The sequence below is a fragment of the Ooceraea biroi genome, chromosome 11, assembly GCF_003672135.1.
Source record: "Ooceraea biroi isolate clonal line C1 chromosome 11, Obir_v5.4, whole genome shotgun sequence".
NCBI lineage: Eukaryota > Metazoa > Arthropoda > Insecta > Hymenoptera > Formicidae > Ooceraea > Ooceraea biroi.
Window position 1 is genome coordinate 6818710 of NC_039516.1, and position 24763 is coordinate 6843472.

The window sequence follows — 24763 nt, forward strand, 5'->3', positions numbered from 1 at the left end:
ATACGTAAGAGGCAACTTTCATCCCGCCGAGCGTCACGTTTATTCTTCTTGCAGGCGAGAGAAACGTGAAGGGATTACCTGCGCACGTCAATCGCCACCATGGCAATCGTCATCGGGATGTCTCTCACGTATCCGGGGAGTAAGATGACTTAGGGTAGACGCAGGGTAGCCGGGCGGGGGGAGGAAGAGTACTGTACCGGGCGCGAGCATTAGCGGCCATTCAATGAGTCCTGCAAAGTAGCTCCGTCGAATCGGGCAGAAAATTCCCGGTCGTTACGTTATTTCCTCGGGGGACGGATTCAGACGCTCGTCGAATCGGTAATTTGCCGCGTAACTTCTTAACCGAGCCAGATCGACAAGGGGTAGCACTAGGGAGCGTAACGCGCGAGGGTGTCCCGTAACACGCGTTGGAAGGAAAGAAAACGAACATGTGGATGGACGCGAGACGTGTTCGTAAAAATATCCGCTTTATTCTTTCAACTCTTCGTGTCCCATACATACGACATGTATTATTGGTAGTAACAGGTGCACTCAGGACCGCGTTTACTCTGCCTGGAAGCTTTCAGCCAACGTTCGTAGGTAACCGCGGTCCTGAGTGTAACGACGGCGATGACGATGCGTATACAGTAAGTGTAATAGGTACCGCAATCAGTTGCGGATCTACAGTTTTTCGCCGATCTAATCTAACTCCTAGAGGGTTCTTCACAAGAAAGTTTGGTTCATTCGAATGTATCACGATATACAATCCGTTACGTAACAAAATAAATAACACGAATTTTACAATGTTAAGAAAACAGATTGAGATCACAGCTCGAGAAGCGATATGCATCGGCACGTATCTCCGTGTACGTGGATACTTCTTGGCAGCCGGTGGGGTTCGTGAAACTTAAGCTTATCATCAGTAGATCCGCCAATGAATAATAATAATAATGATAGAGTAATATCGCTTTAACATCGCGAGAGGACACAATATCGTTGGGTAAGTTTATTGCATCGTTTAGTTCCGCTCACATGCCTAAAAGTAAGATTACAACGCGCGATACGAGCATTATATATCACCACAGCATTCCCTAGAAAATGAGATTCTCGCAGCGAGGAAATCAAGCGTGTGTGTCATGGGGAAAAAAAAGAAAATGGAAATGTTTTTTCTAAATGCCTAACGGAAAACCGACTACGAAAGGCGCGTGGGAGAAGCGCGCGTCGCGTCGTCCGCTCGCGTTTTCACGTTGGAGTCGTAAGATCGTGACGTCGTTGAACGCTAAATGCCGAATAAACGATTACCTATCGAAGTATCTCACTACTTTATCGAAATATCTCACTAAAAAAAAGGAGAGAGAGAGAAAGAAGGAAAGAAAGAAACATCTCACGAACGTAACATTAAATTAAACGTTGATAATGAAAACGAAAATTACGCGATTAATATCCAAAGAAGAATTTAATATCGAAAGATTCAAAGTTACCTTCTTTTCGCTGAAAAGTAACAAAAAGTAAATAAATCCCAAATAAGCGTGAACTTTCGTGTAACCACGAAAAATGTTACAAAAATTACATAAGCGATAAATTAATTGATACACGCGTTTTAGCAAGCACGAAGAAGCGTTCGCCTTCTTTCTCTTTGCAGAAGTATAAAATGAGTCTCAAGTCGTTTTTCAGTTTCTTTCCGCCGTTCTCGCTTCGCCTATCGTCTTCCCACGCTTTTCTCTGCCACATCAGTCCGATTCTAATCTAACTCAATCTGAATCTAATTTCCATAAGATCTCGTAAGATTCACAGACGCATTCGTCACGTGGCCTGGTCCATCGCAGTCTACTCCTGTCGTACTCAATCGTATTCGCGAGAGGAATCCATGTTATGGAAAAGAATGTGCTGCTCCTCCTCAGAAGACGGAACTTTGGAGGTCGCCGACTTCACCGCTCTCGGCACCTTGCTTACTTTACTAAAGTCTCTACTAAGTCCGTTGCTACCGGAAATACTGGAAAAAATAATAAAAGTGTGTTAAAAAGTGACGGAGAATGGAAAAAAGCAGAATCGAATCGATGTTACTGATAGATTATTTGAAACTCAATTTCAGATATCATTTTCGAATATAAGTATGTTATTTTTAAGATCTGGTAGATTACAAAATTTAGTATGTTTCTTATTCTTGATCAAATAGTACGCGTTAATTTGGGTTTAATTTAGAAGTAATTAACAAATTCAGCAAATTAACTCGATACGTACACGACGTCGGTTCTGTCGTCCTCGTCATCCTCCATGTCTTCGGTCGGTGCCATGAAGTATGGATTCGCGGACGCGGGTCGAAATTTGTAACCCGTCAGGACGAAGAACGCGTAGGTCGCCATTTCTCGGAATGTTTCATCCAGCCATTGGTAGTCAAAACGCACAGTGATCTGCACAGCAGGGAGGATTTTCCATATAAAACGCGATTCATGACTCGTAATAAGGTACATGTGTGAATCATCGTAATTATGTAAATAATAGCGTGAATAGCGTGTGTATACCTTGAGTAAGTACATTATAATCCTGGTAAAGTATATATAGAAAACTATCATAATGTAGAAATGCTTAAACAGCACGAGCTTGCGCAGATTCATAGCCATTTTGTCACTCGTGCGGGCGGCCTCCTCCAAGTGCCTGATGCTCCACACCACCGGAAATAGAATTGCACCGCAGCAGAACAAATCGACGAGTATGAACATGTCCCGCGAGGTCTCGCGACGCAAATTACCCACGTCGCTCTCCTCGATTATTATCTCAGTCACGTTTGCCAACACCTACGAAGAAACGCATTTCTGTTGCCACATCTCTAAAATCATCGTGCATTAATCGTGCAACGTATAATTTTCGCGCATTCTTCAAGTTTCGACACGAAAGGAGAAACGAATCAAAATTTCGCCAAAACCAATCGCAATTTTATATTATAGAAAAACAGCTTTCTTTTCTTTTATATATCGATCTTCGTTCTCAAGCTTATTTTGTCCTCTCAGTCCGATATTTGTAATTTTTAACTGTTTCGATTTTATTTTAAATCGAGATTTTTGGATCGAAATCGCATAATAAGGGAACAATATTAATCGAAACAATATTTATAAAAAAAAATTGAATTCCCTCAATAGTTTTCAAAAATTAAAAAATGAAGTAGAAGAAGACATCGATGTTTACTTGCAATGGTATGACCAACATGAAGACTTTCTTCTCCTTATCCGTGAGGATGTCTTTTATGAAGTTCCATCCCGTGCCGATGAGCACGATAGTGATGAAGAGAACGGCGCCTTTCAGTAGGTGAGTGATGTAGTACAAAATCGCCCACGCCTCCACGTGCTCGCCCTTCGTTTGGATGAAGTGATAGTTTATACCGTGAAACAGCAGCGAGAAGGACTTCAGATACACCAGCACCGCCATCAAGTAGTGAATTTTGAACACGGTGTGCCTGCATCATCGAACGCGACATTACACCCTGTTGCGCAAATGGCTCGATATTGTTACATCGCGCGTTGCCGTTTCCCTTACGTGCTCCTGTTGAGAATGTACACCCAGAAGCAGCCCGATAGGAAGAAGAGGAGCGCCATCGTGAAGTACAGAGCCGGCAAGGGCATCTCGCCGGCGCTGAGGAAGTTGTCATTGTTGATCTCCGCTATTTCTACCTGCGGGGGAGTAACGTGCCCTTTAGCGTGACGAAGTCAGCGCGATCAAACGACCATCGTAATTCCAATCGTTGTCGGATAATCTCACCGTGAAATCCACGAGCAGCGGCTCCTTATTATTATCGTAATTCCGACAATTGTGGAAATAGAGATTGTACAGGCCCTCCTCCTCCTCGCTGGCCACGTACATGACGAAGCTCGTGTTGTACGACCTCTCGCCCCTCGCAGTCGTCTCCGTCGTCATCGGTAATCTCAAGCGAGAACACGCGTTGTTCTCTGACCTGGGTCGCCTTAGGTCATCGCCGTCGACGAGCGATTTCTCGATTGCTGTGCAAAAAAAGATATTTTATCCGGTAAGCGACCTACGAAGGAAGTGAGAGAGGTCGCGCAAAAAATAGCACGATGTGTATTCACGAGTGACTCGTGAATATTTATAACAGAAATGACACGGAAGCGTTATTAAATTATAATTAATTGCAGACAGTCGAAACACGAATCGAAACAGTTTCTCGAAGTCAAAGCGACATTTTATGAGCTTTAATATTTAAAAGAAATTTGGTCCGTATCGATCCCGTCAGTCCAAGTTCTAATCTTGAAATAATAATACTTATTATTAGATAGATATCAGCTCTCTAATGTGCTTATATGATGACATTATCGTTTCTCATCGCTTCACTCGATAATCTGAATGAAACATATCGCCGGCGACAGATGTACTTAAGCGCAAAGGAGAGTTACCTAACCGAACCTTTCAAAAATACCTATGTTTCACGTTATTTATAAGATCGGGGACGAGTCGCGTTAATTATAGCGTCTCTCTGCGACAGCGTTCGATCACCGATGTAACTTCGAGACCGCGTACTGCCGCTCATCGATCACTGTAAAAAGCGCCCGCCCGCGCGCGCGCGAATAATGCGCGCAACTATGCGCCTCGATCTTCTCGAATTTGCATATTGCGTAAATTCCTTCAAGTATCACGTTTACAGCAATTTGTTTAAAATGCAGCCTTCTCGGATATTTATGAATAATCGGAATGCAAGTACGGTAAATTGCAGTCATGTGACGTTTATAGCGACCTATTTAAAACAGGCAATTTATTCGTTCCTCGTTCATTAACGACGTTATCTGTCATCTGTTTTCTTGACGACGACGCCTTCGTCGTGATAATAAAATCTACTAGTCTTATTAGACTGATTCCGAGTGAAATTATCGGGATGACAGTAATTGCGACGCGCTGCAAACGATGCGTATCAGGTTGAGCCGCCAAGTCTCCAGGTTTTGCACCTGTCCCACTCGTTGCAGTCGAGTTACATCTCTAATATTAGACGGTGGAGAAATGTCGAAAATGCCTGGCGAGTGCTGTGATGGTTTATTTTCGATATACCGCACGCATCGTTGATAACATTCACCAGACGCCGTTTGCGCGGCTGTCCTGGACGGAATTCCGTTTCGCTATTCATAGCAAACGGTGTCTCCGGATCGGAGTTTTTTTTTTCTGACTGTACCAACGTCTGGATCAACATCTGGATTGCGCAACGCGCAAAGAAACTAAATGAGATATTTCTTGCTCTATCGCTTGTTCTACCTTCTCGTAATGAACCGCGTCTTCAAGCACAAATGCCAAATGTGCTTGCAAGCCCAACGACCGGATGAGCCGTATCGCCATACCGTGAGACGCTGATAATAAAAACGTCGATCGCGTTACGCGTGCGAGGAGTGTCATCGGATCGCGGCAAAAATCGATGAGGCATGAATGTCGCAGGCATGTTATATGGCGCGCTGTTGTATCGCGCGTCGCACCGGAATATTGAAATGTTCTTTCGCGCTCGCGTGTTGACACTCTTGCAACATTTACACTTTTATCTTTCTAGTGCGGTGAAAATAGATCCGACGCGTTACTCACCGTGCGACGTGTTGCGTTTCCTTCGCGGGAAAAGCGCGGTATCGCTGAACCTCGCCGACAACGAGCTCCTCTTCGTTCGATACATCAGCACGGCGCTGGAATCTCTATAAATATGCGCCGCCCGCACGTTGTGGCTGCAATTTACTTGCATGCTGCAACATCAATTTGCGAATTAGTCCTTGAGTTTTGACAGTGATCTGATCACGCGAGCGCGGCCGCTATAGATTCTCTTACGTTAGATTCTTCAAGTCCATGGTGAAATATATGATGGAGCTGTCGTCTCGTTGCTCCACCTTGACATTCGACGCATTCTGCAATAAGCATCCATCCAGATGATTGTGCACGTACGGATTAATGGCGTCGATGAGTGTTCGACCCAAGCTAAATCCAAACTACAATCAAAATGACAAAAATAACGTTTTTATGAATGTAGTAAAATTAGTTGACATTATTCGGCATGGTAATGCTTTGTAATTATTTCTCTTTATCTTGATGTTCTATAAAAAATTTAATTTTGTTAATTTGCGATGAATAAAGTAAATTAAATTATAAAAGTTGATAATATTGCGTATATATACAATTATAAATAACTATATGAATATAGGTTGATGATTCCTTGCAGAAACACGGATAATGTAGTGGTTTATGTAAACGCGCGCACGTGAGGCTATTAAATATAAAACGACAATATATCGCGATATAAAAACAGAGTTTTATACTCATTATATAATTTTATACTCTGCGTTGAAAGTTGATCAAGTCATTTACAAGTCTAGCAAGTTGATGATACATCTGCATACTCGTTGACATTTATTTATTAAACACGGATAGTTTTGCAAGAAGTAACAAGTAGAAACAGGTATCCGTTATTATATGACGGAGTATACTTTTCGGTACATTTTCAATTTAACGACTACATAAAAAAGAATATAAAAAATGTTTAAACGATGTTTAGACGTAAAAAGTCTGCTCTGGTATGGAATTTGCATCGGAAATATAATAAAAGTATAAACTGCAGGAAAACTTACAGGAAAAAAGTTTGTTACGAAATTATTAATATAACTAACAATGCTACATTTAATTTCAAATAATTATAGAAAAGATTTTGTTAAGAATAATATTATTCAAAATAACATTTTTTGAAAACTGTTAATACAAAAAAATTTATATTTTAGGGAAGATTAATCGATATCGAAGAGATATCATGTGATTCGCATTATTCTTAAAAGCATTGTATCATGTCATCGCAACTCACCACAGCTTTATTTGCATTTTCTGACGTCAGTTTGTTATCAGGGTCCGCCTCGTCGAACTTGAAATTTGTGAGATTTACGGTCAAGATGCCGCCCTTGTAGAAACCGAATGTGCTCAGGGTAATGTACTGCCTCTTGTCTTTCTGAAATACAGACGACATCTCGTGAGCAAAACGGAGTAAAGGTAGAGGGAAGAAAAAAGCAAGGAGTACAAAGTAAAATACCGTTGCTCTGAAAAAAAAACGGCTTCAATGCGAGTCTATGGTTCACGCGTGCCCCTCGGTTTTTGTTCCACAGAATTTCTCTCTGGAAGGTTTCCCCCCGCCTCTTTCCGCTCGGCTATACATCCGCGCGTTAACGCAATTTACGACGCGCAGCCGTAAATTGTGACAAAGTCTGTCACATTTTTCCCACGGCTCAAAAATCCGAGATATCTCAATAAATAAATAAATAAATAAAATATGTGTAAATGCATCGATCGCCCCTGCCAGAATCGCAATTGGGTTAACAGTACTGACAACAACATTGCTAATTCCTGCGAGCTGACGTAAAGTGACGTGATATGCATTCCGATGCATTTATCTCTCGACATACCCACGATATTGCTCCTCGGCGCAATATCGTGTTCGCTCGATCACGCAATCTCGCTGCGCAAACGAAGGCGCTAATTAAGACGCATCCTTCGGGAGCGTCCTTCGCCTTTCATCCCGCAGGATAATCCCCCTACGCTCCGCACTTGGACCCGTTAGAATGACCTCGACCACGGGGAGACGCGCCAGACACCTCGGCGTCGGACTTGCGTAAGACGCCCTGGAGTTTGGGCGTTGCTCCGTTTCCCTTTCACGTCGGAAATTTCCTTAATCAAACGCGCGACGTTAATCATCACGTCGACTAATCACGTCACTCGTCGTCCACGAAGAAATCGCGTCCATACGCGACCAACCCGTATGTCCAACTTGTGGATCCTCGCGCTCGCCATGGCCACTATCAGCAGGAGCGGCAGGCAGACACGCGCCAGCCTGGTCACGCTGGGCCGCATCTTTCTCTTCTTGATTCGTCACGGTCTTCGCTGTCGCTGCCGATCACCATCGGTGGTCACATCAGGACTCGGCGTACGGCGCGACGTCAGGTATACTTTTGCTCCGACTCTCGCTCGTCGATACACGAGCAGGAACTGAGGCCGCGCGCGCCGGAAGCGTCGGCGCCGCTCCGAACTGACATCGCCGTGACAGCGTCGTGGAACGGAGGAACGCGCGAATCGGACCATCCAAGAGTCCGAGGGTGCCCGCGAGGGTTGTCAGCACGTGTTACCGGGCGAGGATTACGATGGCCGACGGGGATGAAAACAGGGAGCGTCATGAGGGTCGGTGAGGATCGATCGGTCGATTTTGCAGTCGGTCCGAACACCGACCATGTAGATTTCGCGATTTCTCTGACGTGAACTCGGGAAGAAACATGCTGATGATCATACTTCAGCGCGAAGCCTTTCAAATAGTGTTTTATTCACTTCGTGAGAGTTGAGACTCGAGTCACTCGACCCGTTGACGTCTACAGGGATGGACAACGATACTTGGGAGCCCATGGCATCGCTTCAGTTGCTCCATAGGTCCGTGTGTGTATTCACGTCTTCTGCGCTCGGAGAGTGAGACGGAATATACGATTGATCGTTGGAGGGAGGAAGAAGAGAGGAACAAGTGCACGAGGTGCAGCTAAAAGGAACTGATTTTTGAAGGAATTCCTCTGTTTTGGGTGACATTTTTCTGCAGAGTCACTTGACAGACTCGAGACTAAATAAGAATCGAAATATGGATTAGAGATTCTTCAGGCAGCATATTTTTACTGAAATAGGACACGTTGATTTTTGTTGAAAATGAGGTTCGGCGAGTTTGAATATAACGGCATGTGCTCGAATGTTTGGGTAAATGGATTGTAATCAAACGTGACCTACAACCGACTCGATGATTTTTGTTTTTCTCTTATTAGGCCACATCGTATGGTGCCGTTGAATTGGCAAGCTGAAGAAGAGACATTCACCGCTGTGTGCTCCGGCTGATTAATTCAATCTCACGTTAATCTCTTGATGTATTCGGCATTTCCAAACGGCCAAGATCGTTACTAGGATTCATATTAGTAATTTGGAAAATTTAGCAAGGTAAATAAATTATAAATACAAAGGTAAATTCATCGGCTAAAAGGCCTGCTCCGATTCGCAGGACAGCAATGAGCGACGTCGGGTTTAAACGTATCTTGTGGTTTGAAGGTTATCCTATTAACAGGCAATTTTCTTTCCTACATTCAGAACGTGATCGGTAGTATGGAAAACTTTACGACCTGGAGGAACCCTGGTTTTCGGCGACCCAATTCAAAGACGTCAGACACACTGACTCGAGCATCCAGCTTACCTCGTATAGAGTTGATCAAGGAGAATATCGTCCAAGAGTGGCAGAGTAACGATAGTAAACAGGAACCTCACTTAATCAAACAGTACAGTTGCGAGGAGATACGGACTAATAAAGACATCGTCAAGTATGTATTCGGCAATCTCTCCGAAGATCATGCAAAAAAATGAAATTCCAGTCGCACACAGCACTGAGATTTTATACGCTGTAAAGATCTCTATTCTTCTGATTTTGTGTCTAGTATAACTCACAAAACTAATCGAGAACTTTTAGAAAGAATGTAGTATTCGTCAATATCCGTGGAATTTATGATTGAAGACTTTCTATAAATATAACGTTGGAAATTGTAGAAATGTTTCTGATAATTAAAATAAATTTTATGGTAGCATTTATCGTTGCCATTTATCGCTGGACTTTAATAACAATTGTATTGGTAATACATTCGGTGCATTTGTCTCATTCATAGCAACGGCATGGCAATGTGCAAAAACATCTGGAGAGACACAACTTAGTGTAGGACAGTATTCATAGTTCTATCTTATATTTAAGATCGCCTTGGAGGTCTGTTAAGCTGTTATTATCCGATAAGAAAGTTTTATTAGTATCTTAAGACTATAATGATATTAATATAAGAACGAACTGTGAATACATCCGTAGTCCAAAATGACTTAGTAATCTGTAAAGCAATAAAATTCCTGACTGATAACTATTAACATGACGATGCTATAGAGCTAGGAAAGTTATTTAAAAAATAAAACGTGCCAAGAAACATCATAGCAATAATATTCTTTCATTTACAGAACAATAGTAACCGTGGACCGAGTGCACATGGACAAAGATAGCGTGGTGAAATTTTGGGAAGATCCCATACTTAAGAATTACAAGTCATCGATGCCAACATGGGAGACTCAGGATAACATTATGTTACCCACGACTTCGGATACGGAAACAGAATATATGGATCTTTCCGAGGAGAATTTAGGATCCACAAGTAGATTGGTATCTACGGAACCAAGAATACCAAAAAGCGCGTCCAGCGATAATTCTCAAGAATCCACAGTCTCGAAACTTGGAAAAAGAATGGGATCTATTTTTCTGGACGAAAAACGCGCGTCAAAAAACTCAGACGATCAAACTGAAAAGATAAAAGAATCGTCGGATGAGGTGGAAGAATTGTTGAACCAAGATTCGGAGGACGATACCCGTTCACTTGTTTCACGACGATCGACGAAACGTAAATCGAAGTTCTCTTGGAACTGCGGACTGTTCTTCGTAGCATTGTCATTATTCATAAGCACGGTCTCGATAATTCTGCAGCAAGAAGATAACAGGCACAGCAGCGACTTTGTGGACGCCGTCACCGAATTGAAAAAACGGATTTATGGCCAGGATCGAGCCGTGGAGATCCTTAGCGAGTACCTATTGCTAGACGAGCCCTCTCTGAAAGTAATAGCTCTCGTTGGTGGCACGGGCATCGGTAAATCGTACACGATGGAAATTATAAAGGAAAACTTCCCCAGGAGATATTATATTACTCAATTCTTCCCGCCGATTAAAGACACAGATGCTACGTTCATCTTATATCCGCAGCTGATCATCCTGGAAAATCTGCGAGAGTCTGATCTAGTGGATCTCATGGGTTTCCTGAAGACTCTTAAAAAGGACGTGAACGATAGGTGCATGACCATACTGACCGTCTTCAATTTCGAGCGGATGGACGACAAAGCGATACGCAGCATAAATCTAAATGAAAGCCTGAAAACACTGGAAAGCTTCTTTGTCGCCGGAGATATCGAGGCTAAGGTCATTCCCTACCATTCCTTGAGCGAGGACGTTTTAGAGAAATGCATTGCAGACGCGACGAGGAACAGTGAGCTGGTACTTTCCACCAAGCAGGTTGATCTAGTTAAACAATATCTGTTCATGCATAATGCCGGTTGTAAAGGGGCGTACGCCAAGGTTCAGGTGATCGGTAGACAATAAGATAGCGAACTGTACGAAATTCCTTTGAAGGCTGACGCGAAATTATTAGGACTGAAACGTCCTAATGCATCCTCTTCCAGTACGATTGTAATAATAATAAGACTATAGGTAGTTCCTATTAAACGAGAAATAAGAACGTATTTTTCGAACTGATTTAAATATTACGAACTGATGTGAATATCTCCCACCGTATTTTCGTGATTGACGAAATCAGAAGCATCGATCGTTCACCGGCCTCTGATACACTTTTGACAGTTCTAACAAATAGCTGAACCGCTAATATCTCGCGGTGAAAGTCAATCCGCACGTAAGCCACGTTAAATTATGGTCCGTTAGCTGGAACACGCGTGATGAAATTTTCGTGTACTATTACTTCCGGATCGCGACCACCGAAGACAAACGATGATTCTTGCGAGAGATGACGTGGATAACGGTTTGCAAAGTGTGTCCTGCGAAACGCGTAATCAGCCATGCGGTTACGCGCGGTTAAGCAAACTTACGTTGATTAAGACCCCGCGCGGACGAACATACGTAATAGCTCGGGTTGCACTTATAAAACTTTCTTTCTGTAATCGCACTTAGAGTCGCGACGATTTATGAGCGAGCGAGTGAGTGAGCGACCGCGATATTGTGTATTAACGCACTATAATGACACTGCACGATACTGCAAAGCGTGGGCGTTACGTTGTTGTGTTACGCTGTTACCACCGATCACCCTTATGCAACTGAAAAGTCGCTCGAAATGTCTCGTTTTCCTTTTTCTTTCCCGTTTCCCGCCGACAATCGACGCGATGCGATTTCTAAAACATGGGAGATATGTTTCTTTGAACTGTTGTGTGAGCAGTTATCACTGCAAACTAAACTAAGCGTTTCGAGTACTGTAAGTAGTAAGTGCCAAATTTCTTCTCCGGACTCAAGACCTTTTTTTTATATTTTAAACGATAAATTGGTCAATGAAATTGTGATCAGTACCTTTAAGAGATACAAATATTGGATTCTGGTCTTGAGATATAGGCGTTTTTAATGTATATTGAACATTTTAGAGGAACATTATTCTTGCCACTTGGATTCTTTCTTGAATTCTATATTGCTCAATCTTATTTGTTATGTAATAATAACCATTATACAGGATGTCTAGTAATAATCTAGCCAACGTATGGAGGTGGAGTAGATTGATTGATTCTTTTATTATCACGGAAATCGCAAAGTGATACAGAATTATTCGGTCCTCAGTGGCAACTCTACTCTACTCTACTCTCCATATATAAAGTAAATTATTACCAAACATCCTGTATATATATAGACAAGTTTAAATGACAGAGACTGCTATTTCAGAATTGCCATGTCATAGATATAATCTTTAAATATTCGTAAATATGGATAAATAATTAAATTGACAGGTTTTAATGAATGAGCTATTTTTTACAGTAATATTTTCTACACATTAAGAATGTACAGAAACTTTACAGTAAAGAAATACTCGATTGTATATTAAAATGTATATAATGACATTTGAATACTTTAATATTTCTAACTAATGTTTAGTATTTAAATATTGGAATATTAAACGGCTACATTAGTTTAATTGTTAATTGTTATTGTAGTTGTAAACGGCAATTCTGAATCTTTTTGTACAGTCAACAATTTGTAATTGTTAGTGTATGTATATTTAGCAAGAGTATTTTCCTGAGGAGTGTCAGACTGTACCAATGTATGTATATTTAGTATCTATTGAATTGATCTTCCCGAAAAGTTCATACAGAAGTTTTTAGCAAAATTCACGCGCAGAAGTTTGTTTTAATTAATTCTTATTTTTCTTGTATTAATTCGTATTTGGTTAAAAAGATCCGCTACAGAACTTTCAGTAACATAAATCTTTATATTAAGAATAATACAAAGTTTTGCATTTGAATTTTGCTAAACAATTCGCATGGACTTGTCAATCAACCAGATGTAGTAATTGATCAAAGCGAAACTAATTAGTTTTCTAAACTAATTTTGTATTAATATCTGCAAATATATTAGAAATAATGAAAGTAAAATTACTTAATTTTTAACGTCTATTTTTTATCTCGTTATGATCAGCATTACGTGATTATGGTAGCGTAGCGTAACACAGAGATAGATCGATCAATGTTGAAATTTTCGCCTTACACATATACAATTAGTTCGGAATAAAAAGTCCTAAGGATAAAAAGTATCTCCTATTTGCTTCTCTTACGTATAACTGCGTGATGACGCAACCGGTCAGAAGTTACGTTCCTCCTGTAACGCGCAAAGACTATGTTACATCGTGCACTTCTAATTCACTTCGCTACACGGCTTCCTTGAATGTGCCGCCGGGAAGTAGAAAGTCTACGTGTTTCCCGAAAATAATCAGTTTATTATAGCAATCTTGGCGTTTTCCCGCAAAAACCTCGATTGAAGAGAACGTTTCCTGTTTAGCGTTTAGTCGAGACTTTTACCCAACAATCCTTTTAATGATTCATTAAGGTTGCGCCGATACGGACATCCTGTGCGACATGCTAACGGGCTCCCAGGAGTCTCTCATTTCTCGCGCAAATGCTTGAAGACAACTGCAAACGTCAATTTTCAGCTTGGTTACATCTGGGCATCATTTTTTACATCCGTTTTGATGACATCCAATGATAATTACTTCCCTGACTCAAGGATGTTTCCTGTGCAATAACGCCGTTGACCTGGCGGCGTGATGATATTCTTGCTAAAAAGGACAATAAAATTAAGCATGTCTGTGAACGTCATCGCCTGTGTCAATCGTGAAATTCATTACCTTGCGAGGGTAATTAACAAAACTTTCTTGGCCAAACTAAAAAAGAATAGTGTTTAATATTAATTGCGACGTTTATAGAGTTACCTTCTTCAGTTACCTCTTTTAGCATCGCGCGCGATGCATTGGTCTTGAAATAAAACATGATATTCGGAATGTAATAAAATCTATAATATGCTGTTGGCATTTTTCCTAAATAACGCAAAAGTTCAAAAGACATCTGAATGATGTTTTTTAAAATATTTTTCAGAGTCACGCGATGTCTTTTTAACATAAACTCATGACATTCTTTATCTGAACACTTTTCAATGTGTATCTTAATAAAAACCGCAGATATAAAAGAGCAAGAATCTTTATCCGTGAAAGAGCTATCTTATAAAAAATCTATGTAATTCTATCTTGATGTTATAGAATTATCTTCCCTTCTCCGTGACAACGCGTGTTGCTTGCGAGAGATAAATGTTACCTATTTCTTGTTCCAACATCATTTGATTACCGTAAACGATCTTATGCATTTCACTGCTATAATATTGATTGCGTGCTGATATGATAGATTCAAAGTAAACGGTCACTTTGGTTTCACGAAAAAAGAATGTAATTTAATAGGATTTAAAGGATGTAATTTTAATAATCTTTTTTAATATTACTTCTTATAGATCAATGTATTTCATAAGCAACTGCGTTTCTGCGACAGAATATGCAATTCGCAGTTCAAATTTAAAATTAATAGATGTCAAAATTAATCGCCATTCAAAATTAACGTCATTCTTGACAACTGCTTGTCATTTCAGTGTCATGCATCTAACGTCGAAGTACATCCAGTTTATGAACGTTACAAAACTATTGCGTAATAAAATTCCTCATAAAAAAGCTATAAAATATATTAAATCTCCGAAAGAATTAAATAATTTACTAAACATATAAATGCTGAACGCAGAGATTAGAGCTGCAGGGTGATTCTCGATCAACTATCAAAGCCTTCGGAAGGACACCTCCTTAATTGATTATGTAGCTCGGACAATTCTGTATACGAAAGCAGCGTGTAAGCCTATTTGACCCTGTATTGATTCATGCGGGTGTATATTGGCTTTTAAGGCACGTGCGAGAGACTTCACAGAATTCATTTACGTACAGTAACACGTACCTATCATATAGATTGAGCTTATGTAGATCAATATCGTAGTCAGCTGGCAGGTCTAGTACCTTAGCGCGAAGATGACAATGCTATATAACAAGGATGTCTCATCGGGGCCGGAGTGTTTCACGTGCCGGCTCGGAAAACGCGGAACCGCGCTCGTCTCAGCCACGCTTGAGCAAAGAAAAATTGCGGCATGTCAACGGCAATCGCAACATGCGAAACAGGAACATCATCGACCGACCAGTCGTCACGTTCGTCGACAATCGATGTGGAAAGAACGGCTAATTCCGGGACGGACCCCCTAAACGCACGTACAGTCGGGGGATTGTTACGAAACGCTCGGTATCGTTTACATGGACAATGCTATCGTGGTGTCTATAAAAGAAGGCAGAAGATCGTAAACTAGCACAGTCTGCGACTTCCCGCACGACGGATTTTGAGGCCGAAGGCTTAAGCAGAGAGGCACGTTTCACTCGCTTCACGTCAGGAGCGGTCGCCTCCTTGTACCCTGAAGGATCCGCTCGCGGTCCTCCGCGAGGACACGCACGTCAGACGCGTTGGATTGGAACCGTCGGAGAAGAGGAAGGGAACAGCTGGAAATTATAAAAGACCGATCGACCGGCGAGAGGGGGGCAGTCGCTTCCGAGTGTGCACCTGGGGCACCACGATCGGGGTACGTCCACATAATTATTAGGATACTCGTTTAGGACATATTGCTAAGGACACACGGACACCTGCGGACACTTTGACCCCGCGCCGCTCATCGAAAGGCAGGCGAATTCAGTGAGCGTAAAGCAAGGGGGACCCAAATTGGTTTGACATTTTATTTAATATGATTATACTAAAACTCTCTCTCTCTCTTTTTCTCTCCATTATTTCTAACTTTTTTTACTTATTTTTTTAAGTCACGTTGAATGAGATGGTAATTTTTTTTATAGTAGAATACTTTATTGTAAATGAACAAAAATTAATGGAATTAATCTTCATTTAACTTTTACTCAAATTTACTCTAACAAAGCTTTGATACATAATTGATATTCATAATATATATGAATAATTATATGATAATTGATATGTACTTACAAAACGCTTAGTTCTGTATAGATATGTTAGATATATAGATATGTTTTATTTCAGAATTTTATTAAAAAGTTATTAATATCAAGCTTGCATCAAAAACTAATTGAAAAAAGTACGTTATTTATGCAATAATTTATAATTGAAAGAAAGTACGTTATTTATGCATTTCATATATATATACGTAATACTAGCCATTTTAAATTTGAGATTTTAATTTTATAGTCGCATTCTTAATGTTAAAATTTTTAATTAATTCGGTTTTTGTATATATTTATTTTAATTCATATCAAACTGCACTGTATATATGTTCAGAAATTTCTTTTTTTTTTATAAGCGCAATTCTTTTTAGCCCTTTATTGAAACAGACAAGCATGCTTAAAATATTAATATTACTATTTTTAAATTAAATTTTAAATTAAATTTTAATATTACTATTATATATATTTAAATTCTAAATATGTATTCAAACTAGTTTGCTCGAAAGGATGAAAAGTCGTAACAAAGAAACGTCATCAAGAACACGATATTAAGTGTCACTGACGTCGGGTTTTCGCTGTCCGATCACGCTCGTCACGATAATTTGTCGAACCGATCAACGTCTCGTGAATTTTAATTGCATCGCGATCTTCGGAGCATTGCACGCCGTCCTTGGTCGTAGAGGTCGACGTTACTAAAGGTCAGGAATATGGGTCGCCAATTGTCATCGACATGAATTTGCATTTTACGAGAAATTTACGTTTACATTGGAGAGACTCGCGGGACCCGACATTTCGTTCGTTTTACACGCACGAGCTGCGAAAATAACTGGAGAGTGCCATGACATAATCGTCGTAATGCGCGGAAGGGTCCTTTACGTGGGTATAACATAGCAGTTGCGTAAACAGCACGATCAACGAGAGGTAAAGTTACGCTGGTTGATGCATAAAAATGAAAAGATAGATATCGGCGTGTCGTAATCAACGTAATCGATTACCCGTGCATTGCATTCATGTGATAAGGCTCTTACGGCTTGACGTAACTGTCAACTGATGACGTTGTCTGGATGAAAGCTCGCGGCCAGTAACGCTTTAAGTGGCACTTTCTACGCGGAAGAAGACAGTTCCCTTAACCGGCTCCATCAGAGCGCAATGGTGATTGTACGTACGTACGCTCGCTCGCGATCGTGATTACGTTTTACGGTCTTCAGACCGCGGGACTCACTGACGTAAGATAGCGTTTGATACTCGACAACCCGGTGATCATTATTCCTCGTCTATTACCGACCCTCGTCAGGGCTGACGCGTGTCCTGCAGATACGATCGCGCACGTGTCACAACGTACTTGTCCACAGCAAGGCTCCCGATTCCTTGATTCCATCCTTCGAACAATATTTAAGGACGACCCAGAGTACCTTCACGGATATTTTGCGTTCCCTGCGTTAAAAATTTTCGTAGCTCTGCGACTCGCAAAGGCGATATCGCAACGGTTTTACAATTGCCTTTTGCTTAATTGCCTTTCCCTTTGGAATGCTACGTTCCCGCCATGTAACCGGCGTTGTACCGATTTCTTAAAGATGTTTCTTACTCTCTCGACGCACCTTTCCGACTGTGAGACTTAATATTGCGAAGTCAAGAAAAATGGAGTTGCCCCAACTATGTAATAATCGCCTGAAACCATAACGTAACGCGAGATGATAATGACACTTCTTTTTCTTTGTCTCTCTTTCTCTTGAGAACCACGATGGTTTGTTTCGGCGAGAAAAGATGGGTGAACAACCACCGGCTGGCATTGCATAATCGGAGAAAGTGATTGCGTAATGTGAGCTGGCACACACATAGGCATCCTGACTTACACGCGTGGAGCGTGTGCGATGGTACACACGCTGTGCACCACCCCCGGATACGCTAAAATCGTTATGTCATCGTGTAAACTGACGAAAGGTCCAAGAATTCCCGCGCAATCAACCGATCAGCGACCTAATGGCTCCGTTCCTTTCTAACCATGAGAAAAAAAAAGAGAGAGAAAGAGAGAGAGAGAGAGAAAGACGGGTGCCTTTCTTCCTATGTCTTCGCCACGACTTTGAACGAAAACTAGGTCAGCCGGTCACCAGATGATATCATCTCGTGATCAGGAGAAAGTGAAAACGCGCTTGCATAATTGGATGGAAGATTGTTATGAGAAAACAATAAGTAGCGCGTAATTAATACGAGTAATCATTCCTTGCATGTAGGATGCAATGTGATGTATCAGAGAGTTATGTTAATTTGTTGAAAGATCTAGTTTACACGTTTATGAACTAAAAGCAAGAGTTCTTTTACGTTTCTTTAAACGAGCAGTTTCCTCCTTTCTTAGTTTTTTTTTTAATTTGTGTTCAATGTTATACTTTATCTTCTTGAAACGATTGTTGCTATCTATCAAAAGAGTATGGCGATGTTCCAGAAATTCGCGGTCTTGATTGCACTTTCGAAGATTATATATCATCACGTTATGGCGTTTTTCTAGGTCTCTATAGGTTCAAGCAAATCATCGAGAAGCTTTCAAACGAATTTAAGATGGGAGAGACCGAGTGGGTAACTGATGAAGATAAGTACGAGTGCACTCTCTCGGAGGAGATTCAGAAGATTGCAAAGGATGAGCTCAGAGAGGACAAAAATACCAGGGATCAAGCTCTGGAGCAGATGCGCAATTGGATTAAAATGAATCCGCGTATTCAAAATTGCCGTCTCGGTGAGAGCGTAATATCAAGTAGCAATCAACGCGTACGCGTTAGCGCAAATATGAGTTACGCGTTGCCAGTTACGTAAAGCTCTCCAAATGCTAAAGAATAATTAATAGAAAAAATAATTAATAATGTTTTAATTCGCATAATAATTGTAAGATTGTAATTAAGTGCTGTAAAATCATGATTTTGCTAAAAAGTTTAACAATCTTGTAAAACTTTAAATTATATGAATATTTTAACGAGCTATGCATCTTGATTACGCGTATATGTGTATGTATATCGATAATCAGATACTTAACATTAATTTACCATCTCTCGTTAGATGCACGATTTTTACTAAAATTCTTGCGATGCAAAAAGTTCAACGTACCGATGGCTCAGGAAGCTACTGAAAGATACTTGCTTCTTCGTCAAGTATATCATCAGGCGTTTAATAACTTGGATATCACAGAACCCAATATGCAGGAGTTACTGTCATTGGGGTGAGTATTTGAAATAACTTCCTTATTGCTTATTGCAACTCGTTTGCTAATCTCTTCTTTTAGATATCTGTTTGCTGCGCCTGGTCGCGATGCGAAAGGCCGTCGCATAATAATCGCGAGACCAGGTATATATCATTTATGTACAATCAGTATACGAAGATAGCACTGATTAGATTTACTATTTAAGTATATACTATTAAGTATATACTTTCAATTAAAACAAGGAAAACAATTTGGAAAGTCTATTATAATATTTTATTATTAGAATATAATTCTGTTAAATAACCCCATTAATTTGTTCATTAGCATTTATTTAAAAAACAATATTGTACTATGTATAATATATGTATAATGATAGATGAACATATAAATTTTATGAAAAATATAAAAATGATACAATTGTATTACAAGGATTAATTAGGTCGACATATTATTTGCAATCGCAAATTATGTTTTATATTGATACGCAATTTTTTCTTCAGGCGTATTCGATCCTCATAAATATACGAACGCGGACATGTGTAAAATTCACGCTATCACTTACGAGACGCTGATAGAGAATGAAGAGAGTCAAGTCCGTGGATTTGTGCATTTCGCCGACGGTGCCGGGGTCAGTTTTCCTCATCTGACTCTCTTCACTCCCAAAGAAGCCGTACGCATCGTGAAAAACGGAGAGGTATGATCGAATTGTATTATGCAATAATAAATTACGTTATGCAATGTATGAGTAATAATTCACTATTATTCACTAATGAGTGAATAAAGTAAAATATTTAAATTCATAATTTCGGTAAATTTAATCAGAGAATGACTCTCCATTTCATATTTATTCAGCTGTTTTTAGATATGTAAATACATATCAGGAAAGGATTATTCATTGAATAAGTTTGTTTTACTTGCAAGTCTCATTATTTATCTTGCCACAAATTAACAAGACTCTCCATTCGTTAAAACCGCCGTAAGCGGTTGTCCCATTTTCATCATTGAAAGCTGGCTATATGTCTAGACTAGCAGCATGATCACGTAATAAAATTTCATAATGTTTGCCAAAATATCAAACCGGTTCTTCTATTTCTTAACGTGTTTAAAAAGACCTACTTTAAAATTGAATAGAATTTTAGAAAACTAAGATTTACAATTACCAATGTATTGTAACTTATCAATCAAACAGAATGAATTTTGATAATTTACATAAAAGATAGTAAGGCAATATATAAATAATTATTTAAGATATAAGTAAAAGCAAAAAATTAAATATACTTTTTATGTTAAGAAAAATATGAATTTAATAGAGTAGAAGAATTATATATACATATATATATATATATATATATATATATATACACAACATATAAGTATATATAAATTTTTATTTCATTTTTTAAAATCAGGACATATTAGTGATTGTTCTGTCAGCATGACATAATGCAGTCAGTTTTAAGTCTACTTCGATAGATAATCTCGAAAAGTGAATAGCTCTTCTTCCCAGCAAAGAAAACCATTAACTTAATAAAAAACGATTGCTAAATGTGCGGCCTTCTTTCAGCGTACCGTGCCTATGAGACACAAGGAAGTCCACGGGATCAACGTTCATCCCTCGGTGAAATTTGCTGTAGACTTCGGAATGTCACTGATCTCCGACAAGATTAAGAACCGCATCAATATTTATACGAGCCTCGAGGATGCTATCAACAACAAGATAGACGTTAGCATGCTGCCCAAGGAATACGGCGGCACCATTCCCATAAAGGAAATGATCGGTAATCTATTTTGATTATGTCTACCCGAGTAGTGTCGTCTTATTCCGGAAATGATGAGTTCTAAATTCATTTTCAATGATCCCGCTTTGATATAGATATGTGGCGGAAGGAGCTGTTAGAGATGAGACCGATCTTGCTGAATAACGATAAAATGAGAGTTTGCCTCGAGCTATACTCGGAGAAAGCGCGCGAGGGCGCAGTCTCGGCCTTAAAACAAGGATTCGGCTGTTCCAGCGTGGGATCCACCGACTCCACGATGTACGGCATAACGGGTTCCTTCCGAAAACTCGAGGTCGACTGATGACCTTTGAACGACGCGCTTTCCACTAATTGCGATTTTTCTCTAGACATAAGAGGCACGGGATTGGTGCGTTTGCGTTGTTTGGAAGGATTTTATATTGTAATACTGGTATTAATTTTATATTGTAATACTGGTATTAAGAGTGGTATTAAGTGTGTAATTTTACCTTTATTTTGTATCATGTAGATAATATATCGATTATATTTAGAACTGCACAAATACACATATATCGAGTGTTGTACATAACTTTTGTTAACACATTATAATTAACGCGAGGAGAAATCTCGTTTTATTATTCATTCCCTATCGTGTTAAATTCGGCGAATTTCCACGAGGACAGCCATTTGCCAATTATAGCGCGAATCTTCGCTCTGGCTTTCTTCAAATCCTCCACATCCGTGGGTGCATCGCTATAAAGATCACGACAGTGCGAGGATCCTAAGAAGATAACAGTATGCCATGTCATTTTCATTATCATTGTCATTATCATTCCATTTTGTAAGAAATTTGGAGCTGATTTGTCCATTTTTAGTCACCTTTGATGACGATAGCGGGCGAAAAAGTATTTAGATTCTCGAGCACCGATAACGCATGCCACGGATCGATATCGCCATTCGTGAAAATGACATTTCTTAAGTCCGGCAATCGTCCCCCGTACATTATATTTGTCCTTTTGACGCGTGAGTCCAACAGTTTCTCATCGTTGCTGGAATTAATTATAATATTTTAATTGGAAGAATTATATTTCAATAAAAACTAATAGATATCAATAAAAACTGGTTTTTTCTGAACGAAAGTTACTTGACGTTTATCGTTACGTTATCAATGATCTAACGATAATCAAACTGATTGTTCTAATCGTGTTATGCCTTTCAAATGCATTTGCAATAAAAATAAAATAAAAATATACACGCGATTGAGAAGAAGAAAGGGATATTAAATATCACTCGTTATGGTCAGAAGGTATTTGACATTTTAAAAACTCGCCATTGTGAAATAATATCATGGTGAAATAGATTTGAAATCTCGGACATGTCTGCGAATTATAAAAATGTAAATAGGTAGGATATCGCGTGAGAACAGTGTCAAAATTAAATTAACAAGTTAAATTAATTATTAAATTAAATTAATTAAATTAATTAAAACAAGTTAAATTAACTTAATATTAATTAAATTAAATTAATTTAATATACTCACTAATCGCCGTACAGATCGACGCACATGTTGATGAAGTAATCCAACGGGAACAATGTACCAAAGATTGATCCATCCGAATTCGTAGTCTGGTAGTAACCGTATTCCGAGCAGGTTTGGTGGATCCATTGCCTCACTGCAAACAGTCATCTCATTGCGTAAAACGTATCATCGTATTGCTGCTAATTTATTCTATTAGCTAATCGACCCGACTTATATCTGCAGCTCCCGGTGAATCCCATGAAACTTCTCTGTATCTCTTTACGAAATTATTATAATTTGTAGCGAAACATTCGTTTCGACTTGAGGTGAGAAGTGCAAGTCTCTGCAGGGGACTGCCTAAATGATCCGCAGTCATTATCGAGCACAACGCACCGATTTTTGTCTGGCCGTTTTCAACTGTATCGTATTGAACAATTGCGGCAAATATCTAATTAGAACGGAAACACCTTAATTAGAGTGAAATCGGTAAAACGCTGTTATTAAACTGTAATAATGGTGAGGAGAAAGAGATTCATACCTCTGCTAATGTATTCATGAGATAACCGAGATCGTTAGAAGACTTTACGTCAGGTTTCTCGCACAAGCTGAAGTCAATATCATTAATAAAATTATTACTTTCTTTACGTAAATTATTACTTTATTACTTTCTTTTGTATTCTCTAACTTATTATATTCGCGTTTTACTCTTTAATTTACTGGGGTCGTAAAAAGATCTTAATTGGGATCTAAATTTTTCGATCTTACTTGAAGTAAAGCTTAAGCTTGTCGGCACCATCTGGCGTAGCCAACAATTCTTCTACCGACGTAAATGCTGTTTTTACATCATCTACGCATTTTTCACTGTGTCTGCCGAGTGATCTCGTCACAACCTCATAGTATTCTAAGAAATAAGCAATTGCAAAAAGACATTTTTATCAAATACTTCTTCTTTTGTTAGTCAAACAATTTACCGTAGAAGTCAGCTTTTGCAAGAACCGGAGCACTGCTAGCTAGAGCGCCCTGTTAAAAAAATATTCTTTGTTTTACCTAATAAGATATAAAAATAAGAAACTGCAATTGATACCTGGATGAGATGAGGATATTTAAGTCGTGCCCATGCTGCCATGTTTCCAGCATAAGAACCACCGAACACTATCACGGGACTTTTTTCTAAATTCTTCTCCTTTTTCTTCGTTTCTATAAAATAAGCGAGATCGGCGAGCGCCTGATCAACATTCAGGTATTGCAGATTCTCCGTGCTGACGTCCCTAAATTTGTTTCATGCGACATCGATTTAAAAAAGTGGCTGTAGAAATTCAGAGTAATAGAAAAAAGTATGCACTATCTACTTTGTCGGTCTGCTTTTTCCATAGAACCGATGCTCGGTATAATACATCAAGGCACCGTGTTGCGATCCGATTTCGTACATTAATCCGCCTTGCAAGAATCCCGTCGATATCTCCCATTCTCCACCGATCATAATTATAATAGGGCCATTTTTCTTTAGAAACGCGGAATTCTCGTTGTAACGCTACATAGAACAACCGGCAATTAGGTAATTTTTCTTAAAAAGAAAGTAATTACATGATAATTACCATCGACCAGGTGCGATTGTCACGATGATTGAAATGATCGAGGGGTTGAGTGATCCAACCTTCGACTACATCCTCTTCTTTAAAAGTCTTTGATGGCTCTGGCTCCTTCAAACCTTGGAAAGTAAATCCGCGGAAACCCACTCCATTTGCAAGGGAATAAATCGAACACAAAACAAGCAACACATTGAACACGATCATGACTGTTTATTAAAAACAAATTCTTGGAATATTTTATATTTTTAAAATTAGAAATTACTTTCTAATTAAGTTTTCGTTTATCTTTTAGCGTACTGAATACACTTCCATCTAAAGTACGACTGGCTGCCACTTGCTCCGATTAAAACCAGCGATAATCGTCGATATGATATCATCCATCAACGACCAATAACATTACGAACTATACTATTTACAAAAGTAAGATACCAAAGAAAGCGATACTTTGATTAAATTGGCCGCGATTGGAGGAATCCGATAATTACGGAATGTCCACGAGATATCGATTAAAACGTGTTGCTGTGTAAACACGGATGTGAATTTTTATCGCGCGATAAGATGTCGCG

At 39.5% G+C, this 24763-nt stretch overlaps 4 protein-coding genes across 7 annotated transcripts; 2 read left to right on the top strand and 2 right to left on the bottom strand.

Moving 5' to 3' along the window:
- Positions 1-448: 448 nt before the first annotated feature.
- On the bottom strand, positions 449-7975 carry LOC105275827 (protein GPR107). Its single transcript, XM_011332963.3, has 10 exons — positions 7744-7975; positions 6803-6943; positions 5782-5939; positions 5548-5699; positions 3733-3971; positions 3511-3644; positions 3163-3430; positions 2502-2774; positions 2221-2390; positions 449-1972 (listed from the first exon to the last, which is right to left on the bottom strand). The coding sequence occupies exons 1-10, from the start codon at positions 7837-7839 to the stop codon at positions 1822-1824; spliced, it is 1782 nt and encodes a 593-aa protein (XP_011331265.1). The 5' UTR covers positions 7840-7975; the 3' UTR covers positions 449-1821.
- A 91-nt stretch (positions 7976-8066) lies between these two features.
- On the top strand, positions 8067-13229 carry LOC105275826. 3 transcript variants are annotated; one of them, XM_011332959.2, is made up of 4 exons: positions 8067-8718; positions 8784-8952; positions 9100-9326; positions 10000-13229. In XM_011332959.2, exons 3-4 carry the CDS (start codon positions 9115-9117, stop codon positions 11180-11182), a joined length of 1395 nt encoding a protein of 464 aa, XP_011331261.1. In that variant the 5' UTR covers positions 8067-8718; positions 8784-8952; positions 9100-9114; the 3' UTR covers positions 11183-13229. The 3 variants fall into 3 exon arrangements, with proteins under 3 accessions (XP_011331261.1, XP_011331263.1, XP_011331264.1); XM_011332961.2 differs by having other exon boundaries at positions 8067-8675; XM_011332962.2 differs by having other exon boundaries at positions 8067-8406.
- Positions 13230-15498: 2269 nt separating this feature from the next.
- Positions 15499-21707, top strand: LOC105275824 (alpha-tocopherol transfer protein-like). Of its 2 annotated transcripts, none has more exons than XM_011332956.3 (7): positions 15499-15781; positions 18670-18894; positions 19212-19371; positions 19435-19496; positions 19854-20047; positions 20918-21131; positions 21227-21707. In XM_011332956.3, exons 2-7 carry the CDS (start codon positions 18720-18722, stop codon positions 21430-21432), a joined length of 1011 nt encoding a protein of 336 aa, XP_011331258.1. In that variant the 5' UTR covers positions 15499-15781; positions 18670-18719; the 3' UTR covers positions 21433-21707. The 2 variants fall into 2 exon arrangements, with proteins under 2 accessions (XP_011331258.1, XP_011331259.1); XM_011332957.3 differs by lacking the exon at positions 15499-15781 and adding an exon at positions 15804-15921.
- On the bottom strand, positions 21585-24746 carry LOC105275825 (putative serine protease K12H4.7). The gene is made up of 10 exons (XM_011332958.2): positions 24204-24746; positions 23958-24139; positions 23693-23876; positions 23580-23628; positions 23374-23509; positions 23147-23213; positions 22840-23056; positions 22630-22762; positions 21969-22138; positions 21585-21870 (listed from the first exon to the last, which is right to left on the bottom strand). Exons 1-10 carry the CDS (start codon positions 24399-24401, stop codon positions 21725-21727), a joined length of 1482 nt encoding a protein of 493 aa, XP_011331260.1. The 5' UTR covers positions 24402-24746; the 3' UTR covers positions 21585-21724.
- Positions 24747-24763: the final 17 nt, after the last annotated feature.

Bases quoted from the DNA above. Each gene is read 5' to 3' on its own strand.
- LOC105275826 (XM_011332959.2), top strand. From the start codon at position 9,115: ATGGAAAACTTTACGACCTGGAGGAACCCTGGTTTTCGGCGACCCAAT. The intron at 9,327-9,999 runs GTATGTATTCGG...TTTCATTTACAG, and splicing joins ACTAATAAAGACATCGTCAA to AACAATAGTAACCGTGGACC.
- LOC105275824 (XM_011332956.3), top strand. From the start codon at position 18,720: ATGGGAGAGACCGAGTGGGTAACTGATGAAGATAAGTACGAGTGCACT. The intron at 18,895-19,211 runs GTGAGAGCGTAA...ATCTCTCGTTAG, and splicing joins TATTCAAAATTGCCGTCTCG to ATGCACGATTTTTACTAAAA. The intron at 19,497-19,853 runs GTATATATCATT...TTTTTTCTTCAG, and splicing joins CATAATAATCGCGAGACCAG to GCGTATTCGATCCTCATAAA.
- LOC105275827 (XM_011332963.3), bottom strand. From the start codon at position 7,839: ATGCGGCCCAGCGTGACCAGGCTGGCGCGTGTCTGCCTGCCGCTCCTG. The intron at 6,944-7,743 runs GTTGGTCGCGTA...TCTGTATTTCAG, and splicing joins TCCACAAGTTGGACATACGG to AAAGACAAGAGGCAGTACAT. The intron at 5,940-6,802 runs GTGAGTTGCGAT...TTTTGATTGTAG, and splicing joins AAAATGCAAATAAAGCTGTG to TTTGGATTTAGCTTGGGTCG.
- LOC105275825 (XM_011332958.2), bottom strand. From the start codon at position 24,401: ATGATCGTGTTCAATGTGTTGCTTGTTTTGTGTTCGATTTATTCCCTT. The intron at 24,140-24,203 runs GTAATTATCATG...TGTTCTATGTAG, and splicing joins ACAATCGCACCTGGTCGATG to CGTTACAACGAGAATTCCGC. The intron at 23,057-23,146 runs GTATGAATCTCT...CGTTCTAATTAG, and splicing joins TCATGAATACATTAGCAGAG to ATATTTGCCGCAATTGTTCA.